Below are 21,435 nucleotides of genomic sequence, written 5' to 3' on the forward strand. Positions count from 1 at the left end.
TCAGTGAGTGAGTGTGAGTGTGTGTGTGTGTGTGTGTGTGTGTGTGTGTGTGTGTGCAGGAGGAGGGAGCATGGAAAAGAGGGAGCAAACTAATGGAGAAGGAGCAAACCAATATTCCTAGCTGTTCCATAATTCAGAGAAAAGGGCACAGCAAGATTTACGTCTGCTAGAAATCTCGTCATTCTTGCATATCGTGACTCACATGCTTCGGAGGGAATTTCTCATCCTTTTTTGTGACATCAAGCTACCTTTGCTTTATTAATTGCCCTACATTCTTTATCGGTTCTCCTGGCATATATTTGTTGAGCATTCACTATCTGACAGGGGTCTTAGTCATTGTTCCAATAGGCAGCTTTTCTCTTAAATCCTTTGTTTTTGGTGGTCTTGAGGGGAACCAGCAACTTAGGAGGTACTTGATTTATGACTTTGTATTATGGAAGAAAATTTTGGAATTTAAAGGCACGTCAGCAACCCTCACATTTGCTTTTTACTAAGATGAGTTGGAGTAGAAATGGACAACGGGATGGATTTCACAAAATCAGGAAGGCGGTACAAGGAAAAAGGAGAAGGATAAGGGGAAAGGGAAAAGGAAATGAGGGGTATAAAGATATACCATGTAAAGGAACCTAATAACCCCAATCAATATAAATATTATAAGCCATAATGTAAGCTAAGACAACTAGTATAAAACAATACAAAAATCAGTGATTGGGGAATCAGAGGAGAAAAGGACAGGGGATTAAAAGAAATCTCCAAAAGCCAAACTGTAATATGTACATGTGAACCCAAGATGGTTTCAAAACTGCTTGAATTAAAAATATATAGTAACAAAATCAAGTAAATGAGAAAATAAAAAAAGATGAATTGGAGTTGCCCTGTTTGCTTGGCTTGTGTCTGCCTACCCCTCGTGCTGAGATCATAACAGCATCTCCCTAGCTTGGTTTCTGCCTTCAGTCTTTGCTTTGCTTTCGTATGTGCTGAGCATAGTTAGACTGTTCTCTCCGTAGTCTCTCCTCACCTCACACTCATGCCTGGAAACCTTTTGTGTCTCTGCTGGGAGTGTTTGGCCTCAGAGATTATGTGTGATCTCATAGCACGTCAGTAAGACTATGAACGCCCAAGGCTTAGGGAGTACTTACTGGGTACTGGACACTATTTTAAGCACTTTACGTACACGGATGCGTTTAGTACTCCAAACAGCGTTATGGAAGTTGGACCGATCATCACCCCGTTTTCTAAACCTTAAATTTTCAGAGGCACAGAGAGTTTAAGGAACTTGCCCCAGGCCGCACAGCTGGGCTCTGGCATCTTCGTGGCTGCCCCTTCGTCCAAGCTGCCTCCACGGTACTTTCTCAGCGCATTGCTCTCCCTTCACCTCGGCCAGCTAACCCTGTCGTCTCCTCCTCTAGCCATTAAATGGCTCAGTTCAAGCCTCGCCTTTTCTACCAAACCTCCTCAGTTTTATCTCAAGGTTTTTCTTGTTTGAGCTCTTTTTGTACTCAGCACTTTGTTCCCAAATGTTTTCTGTGTTAGTGCAGACATTCTTGGCCTTGTTGGCCCTTCTGACTGAGGGCCAGTCCTGGGGTTCAGCACAGCAGCATGCCCACACTCCCTAAAGGGATCTGGTCAGGGCTTTGGGAAACTGAGGCAGTTTTCGCCCATTAACATATGCTCTGCCCTTCCCTTCCTCTCATTCTTTCTTGTGTTCATGTGACCCTTTTTTTCTAAAGTATGGTAAACGTACCTTCGCATATGTCCACAGATTAATCGGCTGGATAGACCTTGGGTAGGCACTATGAGTTAGACTGGAAGTAAGACTTATCGGCTCATCTACGTACCACTCTCCCAGTAGTGTGTGCTACAGCACAGAGCAGGTGTGCACTAAGCAAATACCTGATCCATGAGCAATAAATGACTCCGTTGTGCTCGTATTGGTATTTCAGTTTTTCAGAGTAAGGTTTGTGTATTAAACAAGTATATCTGCTCCCTTCCCGTGGGATTGTTATAAAATTTGTCGAGGGAAAAGCAGTAAAACGTGCTTACATTTTCTTTTTGGGTTTCTGGGCTAATTGTAGGTGAATTTTATTTAACGCTCTTGCTATGCTGAGAGTCTCTGTGGAGCAGAGCAGCTCTCAGTTAACTTGGCAAATCATTACAAGAGAGAACAGAAGGGTCAGCCTAAGCACTCTTTACTAATTAGTTGATAATTGATGTACAATAACTGACTGATGGGACTGTAGGATATAAATCCCGGGAATATTGTATCTTTCCATCTTCCTGAGGTAGCTTAAAGCTGTGTATTCTTTCTTTTCTCCAGTACCAGGGATCAAACTCAGAACCTTGCACTAGCCAGGCAGGTGCAGCACCACTGCGCCTCATCCCAGGTCCCAAAGCTGTGTATTCTTAATAAAACTTGTTACCAGGAATTCCCTTAGGGTGTAAGTGGGACTCCATTTAATTCAGGAATAAGAAGAAATGAGTAAGGCCAGTGATGCTGTACTTCGTGAAAAACATTCCTGAGTGCTGGTGAAGGTTGGAAGAGTGTTGATGTGAAAGTTGTAGTCTTGTGAGATAAACATGGGAGAATCAAGTTGAACTCCTGAGAGCAAGATGGTGGGTGGATGCATGATTCATGGCAATCTCCCTGGATTTGTATTTGATCTACTTATTGGCTCAGTTTGGAGGGGAGTGAGTCATAAGATAGACTTTATGTGCTGCCTCTCGCTTTTAAACTTGATCTCCTAAATATTTATCAGTCAATTTTAAAATCTTCAGTTTTACTCATTTCCCACCCTGAGCCTCCTGCAGCTTGTCTACCAGAGTTCATAGGCAACCCTACTCTTCCCATGCACCTACGCCAGATTAATCTTGGATGAACTGTGCTTTCAGTGGAATGCATAAGCACCTATACCAGAGCTCTAGATGTATAGCAGCTAACCCGTTACTAGCATCATCCAGTTTCATGAGTTTGGATCAGAGCCTGGGAATTTTGCATTTTTGAAAAGTATTCCTGTTGATGTTAGCATACAGCTAGGTTTGTAGCCACTGGGGAAGACCAGCGATGTCCAGCTTTTAAATCAGGTTGTATTAGCTTTCTGTTACTGTAACAAAATACCTGGGATGGCTAATTTAAAAAGGACGATCAAGATAAATGGTAAATGTTTAAATAAATTTACTATAGTAAAAAACACATTGCCATTAGTCCCCCTCCCAATATGGCCCTTTGCTTCTAACTAATTTATTTAACTGTTATTAACACTTTCTGAGGAAGTTCTGAAAGTCCTCTTTCATGAGTGCCTTTACAAGGTTGACCCAAACTGTTGTGAGTGCTGCTGCTGAGTACCATCCAGTGGGAAGTCAAGCTCATAAATACACCTTAGTGTGTCCTCATCCACCTTATTCACCAGATCTGGTACCATGTGACTTCTGGCCCTTCCCTCAAAGTCAAAACAACCATGAAGGCAAACATTTTGAATTGCTTCAGGATATCGAACCAGCCACAACAACATAACTAAAGACACTCATGAAAGAGAGCTTACAACGCTAGTTCAGAAGGTGGTGAGAATGATGTGTGTTCAAAGTGAGGGGGGTAATATTCTCAGGGGAGTAATGGCACTATGTCTTTTACTGCATTTCATTGCATTTTTAGACATTAACCTTGTTTTTGATCATACTTTATATAAAGAGGCCCATGACCTCGGAAGGTGCTGTCTGCTGTTGGTGGGCCCTGAGGCTTTTGGCCTTAGCAGGGAAGAACAGAGAGCACATGGTGGAGCAAAGCCATTGACTTAAAGACAGGGAAGAAGGGAGGCACGTTGCTAGGCACAGTGGAACATGCCTACAAACCCAGCATTCTGGAAGCCCGAGACAGGAGGATCACAAGTTTGTGGGAATCTGGGCAACTTAGTGACTGAGCAAGGCACTGTCTCAAAATAAAATGTGTTAAAAGGACTGGGGATATAGCTCAGTGTGAGAACACCTTGGGTTCAGTCTCTGTTGCCACACTCAAATACACACACACATGTGCACACACATGTACACGGGAGGGGGGAAGAGAAGGAAAAAGAGGAAGAAGGGACAAGAGGGCTGGGAAAGAAGAGAAGAGAGAGAGAGAGAGAGAGAGAGAGACACTCAGTTCCTACATCCTTGTTGAGTGCACAGCTTCAGTGACCTAAACCCTCACACTGGCCCCCTCTTAATATTTCCCCATCTCCCAGTAGCACCAGGCTGGAGACCAGGCCTCTAACAAGTGGACCTTTAGGGGACATTCCAGACCCAAACTGTAGCACGAGGCCTCTAGCCTACCTGAGCCAAGTCTCTGAGCTCTGAACATCACTTTCTCTTGGTTGGATCTGGCTTCTGCAGCCAGTGCTGCCTCCTCTTCCCTCCCCAGGACAGTGTGCCTTTCCTACCATGTCACCACCTGGCTGTACACTTTTAATTCATGTTGGTATTCATGTCTGAGCTTACTGGTTTCTAAAATATGTTCACTGGAATGCCAGTTTTAGGTGAGTCCTAAGGGGAAAAAAAACTCCCCCAAAGTGTTTGCATATTATTTGTCCCTTTGAAAGATTTATCAGGTGCACTTGTAGTTTTTAAAGGCTCTAAAAACCTGTAATAAAAAGATGTGTTTAACTTTTCGAGTTTTTCCAAGTTGTTTGACCATTGACATCTCCATGAACTTTCCTTGTTTATCACTTAAAAACCTTTGGACATCCTGAAGAACTTTGGGAGATAGCTTTGTGGTTAATATTGTTTTTCATTGAATTATCTGTTACATAGTGATCATCCTCCTTCTTTGAACTCCGGTCTGTATGATTTAGCTTCATGATTAATGTAGTACTATCCAGTCTTGTTACCTTATTGTTCCTAAGTGAGTCTGTCTTACTGCTTAGGAAACTGTAAAGTTCCACAGAAGCAAGATCTTGCATCTAGCATTCCATATCTCCCCATAGTTTTTGTGAAGTTTTGAGCATTTGTAACATTTGATAAATTCAATATGGGAGGAATGATGGCATTTGGATTCTCATCCTTTTGTATTCTAGCCATCTAACCATGCCTTACTGTATTGCACAGGGGCACACTGTACAATCACATGTATTCATTACATTTTCACTGCTGTATCTCAGCTGTGGAACATCACAAATTTGACAAAACACTGCATAAAAAATCTAATGTATTTGGTATGTAGGAGTTTATTATTTCTAGTTCTAGGGAGGAGGATGAATGAAGCTAAGATGAGTTACCCAGTAGCCTTTTTAACCAGTTTTTGCATGGGGCTGGAGGAGAAGCCTATCTTGTTTGTTCCTCTGTTTGGTGAAAAGTATATGCTTTTCAAAGTTCTTTCAATGTGTCTGATGCTTACCCCATTTGAGAGAGGAAAAACATCTTAGCTTAGCCTTGCTCCAGATTGTGTACCTGCTTACTGTTGAGCACTTAGGTTCAATCCTCAGTACTACAACAAAACAAAATAGTGCAGCCAGGCAGGATTGTGCACACTTGTAATCCTGGCATGTCAGGATTGCAGGTTCAAGGCCAGACTGCGCTACATAGTCAGCTTGAAGCCAACCTGAGCTATACAGTAAGACCCTGCCTAAAAAAAAAGGCAAGCAATTCCTAGGCTCTAACCCAAACCCACCTACATACCTACCTTTTATGTATGCTCTGAAGTTAGATGTGTTATTTCAGTATTAGATAAGAGGCGTTATTCTTTGTTAAAATAGGTGTTCTATATTCAGATGGTTTCTCTTAAGAATAGAGGGGGTAATATGTGCTTAACTCACAGTGCTTTTGGAATTATACATATTCATGTTTGTATGAGCTTAGAGGAACATGAGGAAGGATACACATTGGGATGTTCAAATTGAGTATCTTAAGGGATTGATACTGCAGGGAGAATATGAGCTTTTATTTTATACACTTCTGCATTTTTTGATTTTTAAAGTTGTTCACACACAAAAATGTACTTAGAATTTTAAAATGCCATCATAGGTAATCCCAAATAAAAGGTAACTAGTACATCCTGGACAATGCTTTGATATCTGCTAAGGTAATACACTTTAGAGATAAAATATATATGCTCTGGTTACAAATATAACTTGGCATCTCTGAAGGGGCTCACAATATATATAGTGTACATTTCTTCCTTATGAGGGTATCCCTTTTTCCTGATGCAGGATAGGTTGGTAGGGCATAGTTTTTCTTGACAGCCCAATGGGCCTGCAAACTGGACCCTAAAATTAGGCCACTTCACCTACCCCCTGGAGGACAACTTGTCAGGACAAGGCTTAAACTGTGTGGAGAACTCTGTCCCTCTGTGAATAAGAATAGTTCTAAGAAGAAGCTTCTGAGACACGCATCCCCTCATTCTTCCTAATTTGGCAGAGAAAGGTTAGGTGTGTACTGAGATACATTTCTTAGAAATAAGGAAGTAGGAAGAGGCATTCCCATGACTTTGCATACATAAATCAGTTAATCTTAAGGCTCAGTTTGCAGTACTCAGAAGATTGTTCTGTGATGTAAGGAGGATAATAACAATAACAAGAACTGTGCCTGCTCAGTGGAAAGCTTGTGCTTGTGTGTGTTCTTGCTAATCCTTGAAGTGACCCCCTAGAATGTGGAATTCAGAGATTCCTTGTTTAACAACCAAGTTAAGGTTCCTTCCACTAGGTCGTTAAATGAATTGGTTGCTAAATAAGGAATTGTATGTAGTACATACATTATAATATTGAACAGAGAACAAAGAAATGGATAGAGGACATTCCCAACTTGATGGCTGCTTCTATCTGCCTAACTTCTCATGCAGTACTGTAGTGTATAATAGAATATAAAACTATAGTACTGTACAATCGGCAAAAATTGTGGTACTAAATAAGGTATATTGAGTAAGAAAGACACTGGGGCTCTGTAAACAAAATGTACTGAACTGTACACACAAAAAAAGATGGGTTGCAAGTCAGAACAGTTGTTAAGGTAAGTCATTAAATGAGGAATATCTGTATTACCTTTTCTCTAGAGTTGAAGAGTCTGGGTTATAAAATTAACCTGCTCAGTGTCCAGAATTATATACATTATCTGGCTGTACTGGCCAGACATCCTTTCCCAAGCCAAACAACAGTAATTTCTAGTAGCATTTGAATTATTTTTTTCTTTTGAAGGGCATATGAGGCTTCTATTTGTATTAGGCATTTATTTAGATTTATTAAAGGAATTCTTGCCAGTTTGGGGGTACTATAATACTCAGAACTAGAAACAATGGAAAAGTTCTGCCTAAAAGTTGTAAAGGCTTCATTTAGAAATGATGTGATTGGCTTTCAATTCTACCTCAGTTTGTGTTCGCTGGGAAAAAAGTCCAGGTTGACGTGAAACACGTTTGCATGGTAAATGGTCTACTGAGAGAGGCAAATACAGTGGCACAGAGCTGTAATCCTAGCTACTGTAGGCCGAGGCAGGAGAATCACAGGTTTGATGCAAACCTGGGCCAATTAGTGAGACTCTGTCTCAAAATAAAAATGGAGACCTGGGGGTATAGTTCAATGTGGAAGCCCTGAATTGAATTCCCAATACCACCACCACCACCACCACCACCACCCCTCCAGAAAATGTTAACTAAGAGGTTTAAAAATATCTCTTATTTTTTTTCCCGCCAAGTTCTTTTTCAGTACTGGGAAGTTTTGACATTCTAATTTTTTTTTTTTTGCTGTTAAAAACTCAAGGTATTTGGCTAGTAATTTACACCTTAGGTAAGATAAACAGACTCTTTGCTAAAGCATTCGGCTGAAAGAAGTAAAATGGAGGTGAGGAAAGAAAGTGGTTTAAGCCTGTCCTACCATCCAAGGGAGGACCTGTGTGTATGTGTGAGTGAGTGTGTGTGTGTGTAGGTCTTGGGCATTGAAGCATTAGTTTGCAGTCCCTGTGCACTCAGGAGAAAACAAACAATACACAATTGAAAAGGTAGCAGAGACAGGTTCTTTAATAAAATTACAGTGCACTTTGTTACCCTTAATCATGATGAATCAACTTGACTGAATCAGGAGACACTGAGGAGATTAGTGGTGCAGGCTCCTGGGTGCGAGTGAGGGAACATGGAGGTGTGGCCTTGGTACACTACATGGTCCCTGGGCTGTTTGTCTCTGACACTGTTTGCCTGTTCTATTTCCTGGCCACTCTGAGCTAATAGGTTGGCTTTGCCACACCCTCCTGCTGTGGAGTTTCTTCTTGCCTTGGAGCCAGCTGAGTGCGATGCACTGAGGCCCCTGAAGCCGTGGGCCAAGTTAGACTTCTCCTTTTTGCTTTGGGTGTCAGGTATTGTGTCTCAGTGATGGGAGTACTGACTAATACAGACTTATTAAGTGCCAGGATCTAAGATACATTGCTTACATTAGCTCTTTCAATCCTCTAAACAACCAAATGAGGTAATGGCTAGTATTAACTCCACTTTAGAGGTCAGGACCCAAGGTCACACAGCCAGGGGGTAGTGGAGTAGGATTCACACCCATAGCTCTTAACCTCTGTTAGCCTCTCACTTCTTTTCTTCCTCCTGTCTTTGCACTTCTCCAGCTGTCTTCAGTGCCCTAGTGTCCAGTGATTTTCTGATCCATTCTTTGTTTTGGAGCGCAACACTTCTTGGTACATTTTAGATATACAAAGTGATAACATTCATCATAAGGAATTTGTATCTGTACATAATGTATGCTTTTTTTTTTTTTGATGGTACCAGGGGTCGATCTCGGGACCTTGTGCTTGTGAGGTAGGCATGGCATCACAGAGCTAAATCCTTGGCCCCCACGATATATCATGGTTCTCCCTTTTTTCCCATCCCTCATTTACAAAAGCTTTGTTTCCATACTGATCCATTCCTGAAGACCATTTCGTATGTGTCTCAAAGTCTTTGTTTTTGCTTGACCCCAAATGAATTCTTGCTAACATTTGAATGCAGGTAGTGCATTACATATTATACCAATGCTAAGTGTCTTGAATTAGAGGATTGTTTTATGATTATATATTTAGGGAGAAAAGACATAAAATCTGTGACTTCTTAAATGGTTTTAAAAATTACTAACAATTAAATAGTAAGGTTATATATAGAGAGATAGATGGATACATAAACCATTAGGTGAAGCTGGAGTTCATTTTGCTGTTCTTGCAACTTTTCTATAGGTTTTTAAATGTTTTAAAATGTTCTTAGATGATAAAAAAAACCCTCTGATACATAGAGATGGTGAGACATATGTTCGTATATGCTAACTCCTATGTCTCAGAACAGCCCTGTGAGTTGGTTGCTGTTATTGTCCCTATTTTAGCACAGGACACTGGTGCACAGACACCCTAAGGACCTTGCCCCGCCTCATACAGCCAGTGAGGGGGGAGGTGGGGCTCAAACACTGACCTGTATATTTCTGTTTTCACAATGCTCTGTGTATGTATTAGTGTGAGCTCTATAGAAATGTCTCCTTCCCAGTCATTCTTTGGACCTATGAAAAGCTGTTTTATGTGACTCCCCCTAGGACCAGGCTCACGATGGATTTGCTGTGTGTCTTCGTGACCAGGCGGTGGGCTCTGGGAGAGAGTGTGTCCGCCTCACCTCTCCCCACTGTCTCTGCAGGCTGCTTGGCTTGGGGCTGACCAATTGATGAGTTTCCCTGAAAGAGCAACAACAGCCACAACGGCTTGATTACTTCAACCCTCTTTCTTCATATGTGTTTCATTTGTTGTCCCTCCTATCTAGGACAACGGATGGCCTTACTTAGCAAAGATATAGCCTCATCAGTGATAACTTCAACATAGTCAACTACTTGATTTCCAGAGAAGCCCTTTAACTAATGAAGGCATTAATTTAAAATATGCCCCCTACTAAGACAACCTCTCAAACGTTTGGACTCCCCACTAGCATGCAGTGATTTTGGCTAGAAAGTATGTGGTCCTCAAAATGCCATCCTCTCAGATCCTTATTTGAGCAGTAAACACATTTTTAAAACACATCATGTTGTCTCTAAAAATAAGCGATATTTCAAAATGAAAACCAGTGCAAAAGAAGTTGGCACATCTGGTAGTCAGGAAAGTTGTATGGTTTGTTTGTAGAGAGTGACAAGCCAAGGAACATTCAAACTTGGCCAGTTGCAAACTTTTCTTCTATCTGTGATAACACCTGGTTTTAAAAATTGGCTCCAGGCTTAAAGCAGAAAGAACATTGGAAATGGGCAGAGAATTAAACAGCATCATTTACTATCTTGTATTGTGCAAGGAATTATAAAGAACTGTTTTTTTAAAGAAAAGAATGGAACAAAAAGTAAAGGCAAGCATGAAAACAATAACATAGCAGTAATGGGTGACCACTACTGAATACCTACTGTGTGCTAGTCAGTATGCTGAGTCCATTATATTTGTCGTTATTACCAGTTGCATAGCAGCCTTATGAGGCGTGATGTTTTTCTTCCTGTTTCACAGGTAATAGACAGAGAGATAAGGCACACAAATTCCAGTAATTTGCCTGTCACGCAGCTAGCCTATGGCAGGCAGGCGGTCTCCAAAGTCAGCACTCCAAAGCACTGCCTCATTCTTCTCAGCAGCCTGGAGGTGTTCGTTATGTGTGGTGTTACGAAAAAATTAAGAATCAGATGGTTGTATTGCGCACAATGGCTCTTGGTCAAACAGTTGTTTGAAACGACTTGTGAGACAGATGATACCATTTTCTAGATCGTTCTCATAGTTGCACATAAACATTACATGTTCCCAAGAAATTCAATATTCGTCCTTATGCTTTGAGGTTCTCATTTGTGATACCTGTCAGAGGCTGTCACTCTTCTGTGGTTAGAAGATGTTGAAGTGGGCTGGTGAATTTGGAAGTAGCAAGTGGTAGAGTAAAAAGTGATGAAGACATTGGGGATAGAAAGACTAATGTTTATTATAGAATAGGAAGTAGGTAAATTTAAAAAAGGATGTATATATCAGGGAAAATTAATATTTTAGTATTACAGAACAAGCAAATAAGGTAATTATATTAATCCCAAGTGAAGGATTATATGGGCAGCCCTGACCAGTGCAAAATTCTCTTCCTACTGGCTTTATCTTCCATCCAACCTAACAACCTAGTTAGCATACTTTGGAGGGACATCAGTGATTTGACATAGTTGGAGATTTTTTTTTTTAATGGCACTGTGTTTTTAAAAGACAATCAGAAGGGCCTCCATGTTGATCAGCATTTAATATTTACTATGTTTTATTTTCATTCATTCATTCTTAACCTCCTTGGACAGTGTTTATTGTGTATTGTATAACAGACCCAGAGGTAATGCTTAAGGATGCAGGGATGTCTCAAACAAGGGCTTTGCCTTTAAAGACCAATAAAGTATAAAAAATGAATAGGTGCCAGGCAGTCAAACAGTTAAATTCCTTGTCATTTTCCATGTGCCAAGGTAGCTGTGTTGTGGAAATGAAAGGAAGAATTTGTGAGCACCAGGGGAATCCACCCAGTGGGCACCGGGGAAAGGAGGCCTTCTGAGCAGGAAACCTTTGAATAGAGACCTTAAAGACACAGAGATGCTCATTAGGTCAGTGAGTCAGGGTGAAGAGGATGAGCAAGACAAAGGTTAAAGGAACATTTTCAGTGACCATATAGGTATTTATCAATTCAAAGATACACATTTTAAAGAATCACAGTATCTCAGAAGAAACTAGACATCATGCCAAGTCTAACTATTTGTTCATGTTCTTACTGGTGCATAAAGTCAGAGTATTCCTTACAGCGTGTGGCATTTTAGACTTGAAGAACTGAATCTTGCTTTGTCTTCAAGTAGTATTCTTGAGTGTGCTGTTTTAGCTGCTATTGTCTTTGTTTTAGGGGATGGATAGATGTTAATGCATTGTTATTAAATGGGAAATGGGTATGAGATGATTGAATTCCTTGTATAAATATATGACATTCTGTTCGGCACGATACTTGACATCTGATGTTGCGTCTCATACCAGTAGCTAGTGGTAGCGGAACCTGTGGAGACGATCCGGGTATCTTATGCACTGGAGTAGGCTCTGAGCCATTGTTTTGCCTATTTCCAAAGCAAAAAGGAAGTTAGAAATGCAAATGCATAGGGGATTTAGGATTGTAAAGTTATTTCATTTATGATACATTTTACAAAACCATTACCCACCATTCTTGGTGTCAAGATGAAGCCTAGTAATCTAGTGTTTGATGAGTTATGAAAACACAATATCTATAACTAATCATTCAAAGCGCAAGATGATGGATCAGGCTGCAGTCAAGGTTCTGGTTAGTGTATCTGAAAAATAGAATCAAAGATTCCTGTTGGAACTGAAGATCCTGGAAAGTGTCTAAGCATCCTAGAGCCCCAATTTAAGCACCCTAATGTATCTGCTGCCATTAAATTCTGTGTGACCATGGGTTAGTTAGTTCCACTTGGATTTTCCGGAAAGGTGGACTAGTGCAGGGCTCCTGCCAGCTCCCGATGATTTGATTCTGCCAGCAGTTTTGAAATGTGGCTGCCCTGATGAGCGCATCGTGATTACTCCAATGTCTTGTTTGTCCCTTGGTTTTAGGGGCTATTGGAAGAAAATGTTAGAAAACGTGACTTGTAAAGTCACTTTTTAGCTATGGATTTAATTTTGGGGAAAAATGAAAGGAAATTATGCCCCTTGAGGCCAAAGAGATGACACTGTCTACCTGTCTTGATCCCAGATGCATTATGAAGAAGATGGGAAATTGAGTGAGAAAATTTCAGAGCCTAATTTGTGAAAAATTGAGGTCATTTTTATTTTTATTTGTTAGAAGAGGGAAGAGAGTTAGTGAGGCTGAACCAGAGAGGTGGCAAAAACTGTTTGAAAAAGCACATTCACATAAAGAGAATGTCTGGAATGATTCCATTATTTTTTTATAAACAAATCATGGTGATTTTTTTTTCTTTTTTCCTCTTTCTTTTTACTTTTCCATAATGACACAGATTACTGTGGGCTTCTTTTTTTCTTTTCCCTTTGGCGGAATTTTTCTATAATGGAGGATTTTAACTAATTAAAATGAAAACTCGATGTCAAATCTGGTCACTATGTTGCTTTTCAAGAGAGCATTTTGTGGTTTTCTCATCTTGATTTTTTTAATAGGTATAGTTCCAATGCCAATGTTTTCGGATAAAGATTAAAAAAATGAAGTTTGGAAAGACACAGCCTTTTAAAGAGGCTTTTTTGGAAGTCCAGATTTGGAATGAAGTAAACCAGTTAAACAGGTTTTTTCAGCAGTGTCAACTTTCCTTGCTGGATGATTCAAGATATTAGCTATTTTAGGAAAAAAAACACTTGGTTAGATACAGGTAATTCTATCTACTTATCACCTTAACCATATCTATAAGGCTATTATATGACTCTCAATGTAATTCTCATATAGAAGGAGAGCAGTTTAACCCATTTTGTATGAACGGTGATTATGGAAGAATTTCTATTGTAGCAGTATGGCTTTTTCACTGGAATTAGGGAAAGCTCTTTGGTATTATCAATACTAAAAAAAGAAAGAAGATGCAAGGTCTGTCTCTAAAGATGGGTCCTGATATGTGTGCACATATGTGTATTTACTGATTTCTGATGTAAGGGGCATGAAAGCTAACCTGATTCATTTGTTTTTAGGGGCTCTTGGCTTTGGGTCTCAGTGCAAGTCCATTGGAAAAGGCAGCTGCAACAATCTAGTGGTCACCAGCAGTCCCATGATGGTTCAGCGACTGGGACCCATTTCACCTCCAGCAAGCCAGGTCTCTACAGCATGCAACCAGATCAGTCCTAGCTTACAGAGGGCAATGAATGCAGCCAACCTGAATATACCTCCTTCAGATACCAGGTCTCAAGTTACTTTTTTTTCCCCCTTCTTTATGGTATAATCACACCCCATGAGTGTTTTCCTTTTTCTTCCTGAACAGGCACACACACTCTCATGTACACATACACACATTCCCCCCCGGCCCCCATCAAGCAGCTTTTCCAATTTGAGCTTTGTAGGGCAGCGTATCTAAAAGCTATATATGTGTGTGTGCTATCACGCCCTCTTTATTGGGAAGAATGGTTTAATAGCTGCTGTCTTGTGCTGTGAGTGATAATAAATGCCCAGTTTGAGATTCTGGGCTGAGTGACTGAAGCCCAGGGTGTAAATTTGTCAGTTCCTGCTGAAGCAGGTCATGTCAGAGCCCAGCACTTACCTGTCTTACCTGCTAGGTCTTCAGTATACACGCTGCAGAGTCTCTAGGCTGCTTTCAAGCTCTTTTGCAAATCCACCCATCTGTCCATCTACCTGTTTACTAGAATATGTATTATGTGCCACCTATCTTGCATAATCTGGTGCTCATTATAGGGTACCTGAGCCATATCCCGTAAGTGGTCCTTTGTATGAGCTGGCCATAGAAGGGTTTTTCTTTCTGTGTTTTCCGGCATATTTGATTCCTTAGCACAATTTTATAGCCTTAAGGTTAGGGTTAGTAGCAAGAATAAAGGTAGAAATCATGAATTTTAAGACTTTATGATATGTCTGGGAAGACATATTTTCACGTCTGAGTTACATAACATTTCAACACTGTGTCTGATTAGGTGGCAGAATAAGTAGGTAGAGTAAATGCTGTGTATCCAGCCCCATTGGGAAGAACTGAATAGGGAAGAGAAATCACTCCCTCAGATAAATTTTTCTCTCTCTCAAGGTTGATGTGGAGGGAGGATAAAACCCTCCAAAGTACTGCACAGTATTTAAGGTCTAGTTCTCTGAGAACTTAAATTATTTCATCTTCCAGGAGTTACTGTTTGGGAAAAAAACAATATAAATTTGTTGTGTCCCAGTCCTGGTACTGCTGTAGCTATGATCTTGCACAGGTGTTTAGTCTCTGGGTCTCTGCTTCCTCTTGAAGGCTGTAACCTACTAAAGCTCCTTGTGATTCTAAGACCCTGTTTCTTCTCCCTTCTTTTCCTCCTGCCCCTCTCCTCCTTTCTTGTCTTCCTGCATGATCCTCCTAGCCACCATTTAAGACTCTGAAATCAGACTTCTGGATCATTTATTTATGCCAGCTGTTCCATGAGATGGAAACTTGTTTTTCAGCTGAGACTTTTTGTGATGGGAAAGCTGCTGTCATTTTCCCATTGATGATTATGCCTTGAGGGACTCCTCAGACTTGCAGAGTGCTGCATGTAAAATTAACTGTGCTCATGGGTGGGTGTCACTGGGAAGCCTTCAGTTTCCTGTCTGTGGCAAGTCCAGCCCATGCCTTGAAGGCAGAGTCATAATTAATGGAGAAACTGATGGTAGGCATAGCATAGACTGCTTAAGCCATGTACCTTATGCAGTCCCTTTCTAGGGTCGGCCAGAGAGGGGTCATTATCTCCATGTTTTCTGGCATATTTGATTCCTTAGCATAATTTTATATCATTAAAAGACAATACCTTAAAAATCCACTGACAGGTGTTTTTGACTAAGTATTCTGTGAGCCCTTCTATGGGGAATTTTTTTTTTTTTCTTCAAGATAAGCAAAGAAACAGGAGTTGAGAAGCAGCTTGGTGAAGGATGAAACCTACTTTCAGCAATTTGGAAAGGTTGCACTTTGTGAACTTTAAAATGGTTTGCTAGTTCCTTCAGAGGAGAGGCAGCAGTCCACCTTGAAGGCATTTTATGGACTAGAGATAGAGACAATAGTGAAAGAACCAGCTTGGAGTTTAATCCTTTGGGGGCCTGCTGGGGGTAGATACAGCAGGAGAGGGTATGAATGGTTCAGTCTGAAAACTTACATTGTTATTTTTTAAAATTACCTATGCAATTCTTATTTATTGCAGAAAATACAGAAAGATACTAGGTAGTAAAAGGTAGTCTTCCAACCATAGATGGAATTGATGAACATCTGTCTAGCTATATGCAAACACCTATCTAATAAGCATTTATTTTCCACTGAATTGACCTGTTACGAATGGGTTTTATTTTATGGTTTTCAGTTTATAGATTATACACTCTTTTGTAATAAAAGTCTTCATCAGCCTCATATAATGGTTTCTTCCTGCCCTAAGTTCCATCTTATAAAGATAGTATATAAATAAAAGTATAATTCTTACTAGTCTTTTATTACTGAGCATTTTGTTCTTTCCTCTTAGTATCATAAATAATACTTTATTGAATTGACCCTTTAAATCTTTCATTGCACATTTCTGGCTAGTAGAAATAAATTCTTAGAGGTCAAATTTGCTGAGTTAAAGGAAATGTAGTGTTTTTTTTTGTTTTGTTTTTTCTTTATTTGTTGGTGTTTGGGGCGCTCTTAACACTGAGCTGTATGCCCAGCCCTATTTATGTAAGTGTGTTTATATTGCTAAACTTCCCATGCTGGCCTCAGCTTGTGATCTTCTGCCTTAGCCTCCCAAGTAGGTGCTATTAGAGGCACACATCACTATGTCTGGCAGAAATGTACAGTTTTGATGCCCTCATGTTTTTTCTTAGATTGCACTGCTGAAAAGACCTACTCATTTATAGATTCACCGGTAGTTCAAGAGATTGCTTATCATTCCAGACTATATTGAATTAAGGTATTATTATTTTAATAAGTTTAGAAAATTTGAGGTATAAAATTTTATTTGATATTAATATGCACTTTAAAAATTATTTTTAAATAGTTTTCATGAATTTATTGGCTGCATTTTTTCTTTTGAATTCATTTGAGCATATTTATCTCTTTGGATGCTCATTTTGAAAACAGTGCTTCTTCCTTACCTTTGTTGGATTCAGTTTTATGCTGTGTATTTTCTTTAATGAATTTCTAGCCAATTTTGACTAGCTGACCTTAATGATAAGTGTATACTGTATCTATTGTCTTGAAGATCCAGCAGCCTGAGTCTCAGTTTAGGTATCTCTAAAACTTTGTACTACAGAGGCCGTCTTAGGTATTTTTCCTAAAATGACAAGGCTGAGGTACTGATACAGTAACTTTGTGCAATCACTTCAGATCATAATCTAGTAAATGTTGGGGAGAAGAGATGGTATGCTACTTGCCTGGATTTCTAAAAAGCTTTTCTAGTGTTTCCATGGGCATTGCGATTCTGTTTTATGATGGAATACTTATACAAACTGAAGGTTTTGTCCTGTTTGAAGACATGATGGTCCCAAGACACAGAAAGTCTAGATGATTTGTCTAGTGTCACTTAGGCTGTTAGTCACAAAGTTTACCTGTGATGTAAAAATGTCATCCTAGATCCAAAAAGGCACCACATTTTTTAAATCTTCTAAACCAGAAATTCTTGGAGGTAATTATCTTTTTGTTTGTTGTACATCCACAAAGCTCAGAGGAGGTCAGTGGGGCTGAGAATGACTGTGGCCTTTTTATAAGTTCTTACATTTTGTGCCATTCTGTGTTCAGAGGCAATACCCCCTCTTTTGGGAGATTTACCGAGGAACATAGATAAGGACTTACACACGGAGTGGAATTGGTCTTCTGTTCCATGATCTTTGTATGAATATATGAAATGCACACACATCAGTATGAGGATCACATGATTTTTAAGTTAGAATTTCTTTGAAGCTTGGCAGTACACCAAATAATTCAACCTGATGATCATAACCTCTTATGGCGCTACAAGAGTTTCTCAGCTCTTCCTACACCAGCCACTCTGATCTTTTTTGCTGATGGTTTCTAACTGTTTTTCACATTGGTTTTATTTTGTTTGAGATATATCTTCTTTCCTTTCACATACAGTTCCAAGTAAAGCAGTCATCAGGAGTAATATCCTTAGGATCAAATGAACATATGGAAATAGAGATTCCTTCATTATGGTGGTATGGTTTTCTGGGCTCTTTTGTCACTTTCTTTCCCACAGTCCTGGTATGTGTAGCAGTGGGAGTTACAGGCGAGGCTCTTTAGCATCCTTCATACTCATTCAACATATCGTTGCAGAGAGAACAGAAAATTGGTGTTCTGACCATAGTGTGTGTGACTTTAAGCCTGTCTTACCAAGTCTTCCATTCTAACAGAGTATTATGGACCACATGTGAGGATGACCGCAGAGAATGTATGTGAAAGTGAGGTCTGTGGCTATGAAGCACAGCTTCTTTTGTACTTCCCAAAGGACTACTTCCACACTCTGCCCTCTTTTGGGTGCCGCTGGGAGGAATTTCACAGAACCTTAGTTTTATTCTTTGTACAACAGAAGTTGTTAAAAGACTTAACTCACATGTTGTATCGAATAATATATAGGGAAAATGCTTTGTAAGCTGTAAATAATGAGTGTCATTATGATGGTTATTCACTTTCTTAAATCAGAAAATATTTTTGAGGATTTAGCACGTATTTAACACTGTGGTAGCTACTGGGGACATAAAAACCATCCTTTCTGTTGAAAAGCTTTGAATTTTATTGAAGAAGATACCACAGCTACTTCAAGGTGTGAAGCAGACACTATATAACTTTTTTGGAAAGACTATTCTTACTGAGAGTTGGTTTATTGGGGAGAGGTTTCAATCAGTAGAACTTTGAAAGATTAAAAGGTTTGAGTAACTGCATAGGAAGGAGACTGGCTGCTTCTTGGAAAAGGCCATTTGTGGGGAGTATTATTAGGTGTTTGAGATAGAAAAAAGGTCAAGAGGGAGGAGAGGAAGAGGAGGGGAGCAGAGCTCTGTTGATAGCATTGCTTTAATTGACAGAGTATGGAATTTACTTTTTGAAAAATAGATGATAGCAGTCTTAGAAAAACTGAGATGTCCAAGGACTAAAGCAATGTACCTGCACGGAGTTACACTCAGATTTAAATGAAGCTATAGTTAGCTGTAATTTGAGAGAAATGAGAGTCATCTCTCAACAATGGAGCAACGAATATGTCTCACTGTAGGCTGGCCAGAGAGCAAATCATACAATTTCTTGGGCCAAGTTTACATGAGTAGATAAAATATTTTGTCTGTTAGTCACTGCTTAAAAGTCTACTAGGTTCTAAACTGACATTGATAGGTAAATGTACCCCATAAGAATGTCAGTCAGTGACACACCTCTGGTAAAGCTCTGTGTCTTTATGTTCTGTAAACCTTCTCAACCTCAAGATGTAAAGCAAAGTCAGTTTTCCCTGCTTCTTATAGAACACAGTTGTTGATTTAGCTTGGGTCTGAAAACAGTTCCTAAATCTCACTGAGGAAGGGACAAAAAGGCCCTTGACATCCAATCACCAGGAGCCTTCTGCTGAACAGTGCAGGAAGAGCACGTGCTCTGAGTGTGCTAAGAAAATAATTGAAAAGTGTCCACAGGGAATGAAAAAAAAAATAACAGATGGTTTACAAACCACTTTGGGATTGTAAAGGACTTCAGACCAAGTGTAAGGATGTGGACCGAGAAAAAAAATCTATGTCAAGGATAACTGGACATAAATTCCTGCTGTGTTTCTTAGTGGTAAACATTACGTCACCCAGTGGTAACATTGTGTCAGTCACAGCCTTGTCACCTTAAACTGTGCATTTCAGTGCTGAGATGTTTTCTTGCTAATATGCTGTTCCTCACTTCCATTTCATAAAATGGAGTAAGAGGAACAAGAGATGAAAATGCTTGTGTTTTTCCTCAGTTTCCTTGCAGTAGATTGATGATTAACAGCTGGATATAGTAAATGCCTTCATTTTTGGAAGACACATTCTATATAACATTTTGTTGTGATTAATTTTTTGCCAAAGAAAGTGTCTTTAGAAAGCCAGTGCAAGTACATATAAGCCAAGCTTTTTTGCTATCCACTCTATATGATTAAGAATTCTGTATATCTGGCCTCCTTGTGACAAATTTTCCTTCCAAGAGACATAACGTTTCTCTTTAATTCTTTTTAAGGAAACAACGTCACAATAAAACAAAATGAATGTTAAAAGGGTCAGAGCTACATTATGAGCCATTTTGCTACGCAGGCGATATATTGTGACCCGTAAAGCATGTGTGGTAAAGGGTAGGGTCAGGAGAGGAATTGTTACAAAAGTGAACCAGTGAAGTGAATGATGTCAGCCCAAAGCTACTCCCATTCAAAGAGCTCATTGAAAGCCCAAGACCAGCAAGTGTGATTAAGCCTCACATGGCCCCAACACATTATTTTAAACATGACTTGATTTCAGCTTGTTACTCTCTTGTATGTTATTGCTATATGTTGTTTAAAAACTGTGAGGGTATTGAATTCAGGGCCTCTTGCATGCCAAGCATGAGCTGTACTACTGAGCTATACCCCAAGTCCTTTTTTCCCCCCCATTTGGGGATAATTTGATGTTATAACTGAGTAGTGGCAACATAAATTGCTCTTCAAAAATCATATGAATTTGTTAATATTCATGGAAAAATTGTGAAATTATTAAGTCTATTAAGACTGTCCTTTGCCTTGCAGGATTTATGTTTTCAAAGCAAGCATGGGCATATATGTTACATGCTAAGATAGATGGTGCTTGAAGGCTAGGACTCTGTTCACACTTGTACATTTGCACACCCTGTCATAGCACGCTTCACATAGGAGGTGCTTAACAAATATTTTTCTTACTTGGTTTGGAACGACAGGAGTCAGTACTTTTCCCCAGGTCTCTATTTTCTCCCCATACGTATAAAAAAGATATTTAAAACTAGAGCAAGGGCTATTTATTATTATTTAAATGCTAACAACATTTAGAACAATAAATATTTTGTTTTAATATTTTAGTAAGTATTAGCTTCTATTGTTCTTCTTGGTAAAATGTATTTATCTGGAACTAAAAGCCTTGTATTGTGTTTTAGCCCAAGAATGTGTGTTTAGCCGAGAATGTAATTAGGAGAAATACTTAAAGTGTTATCAGTGCAGGGTCCTTTCTTCTAGCGTTTAAACAGTGCATGCCAAAATGTCATCTTTCTTTCTTCCCTTCTGGCTGTTCTTCCAGGTCCCTTATTTCCCGGGAGTCTCTGAGCTTGACAGAGAGTCAGTCGGCCTTGAGCGTGAAACAAGAGTGGTCTCAGGGCTACAAGGCCCTTCCTTTGCTTTCTTCCAACCACGGCTCTCAGAATGGCGTGGATCTAGGGGACCTCCTTGGCCTTCCTCCAGGAACACCCATGTCCAGCAATAGTGTCTCCAATACATTGCCACCCTACCTTTTTGGCATGGAAAACAGCCACTCTTCTACCTACCCTAGTCCCCGGCATTCGTCCGCCAGGTCGCATTCAGCCCGCTCCAAGAAGAGAGCATTGTCCTTGTCCCCACTGTCCGATGGCATCGGGATAGACTTCAATACCATCATCCGCACCTCGCCCACATCTTTGGTCGCCTATATCAATGGGTCGAGGGCTTCGCCGGCCAACATGTCCCCCCAGCCAGAGGTGTACGGGCATTTCCTGGGTGTGCGTGGCAGCTGCATCCCCCAGCCCTGCGCGGTGCCCAGCGGGCAAAAGGGCGTGCTGGTGGCCCCCGGGGGACTGGCGCTGCCGGCCTACGGCGAGGACAGTGCGCTGGAGTACGAGC

At 40.2% G+C, this 21,435-nt stretch overlaps 1 protein-coding gene across 1 annotated transcript in view; it reads left to right on the forward strand.

Annotated features, from left to right (window-relative positions):
* Glis3 (GLIS family zinc finger 3) overlaps nt 1-21,435 on the forward strand; it is a 603,766-nt gene that overhangs the window by 297,214 nt on the left and 285,117 nt on the right. The window contains exons 7-8 of the mRNA XM_033757696.1: nt 13,627-13,834; nt 20,861-21,433. Coding sequence (XP_033613587.1) covers nt 13,627-13,834; nt 20,861-21,433 — 781 coding nt within the window. The remainder of the gene's footprint in view (nt 1-13,626; nt 13,835-20,860; nt 21,434-21,435) is intronic.

This window comes from Fukomys damarensis, unplaced genomic scaffold (genome assembly GCF_012274545.1).
Source record: "Fukomys damarensis isolate Sample0158 unplaced genomic scaffold, DMR_v1.0_HiC HiC_scaffold_31, whole genome shotgun sequence".
Taxonomy (NCBI): domain Eukaryota; kingdom Metazoa; phylum Chordata; class Mammalia; order Rodentia; family Bathyergidae; genus Fukomys; species Fukomys damarensis.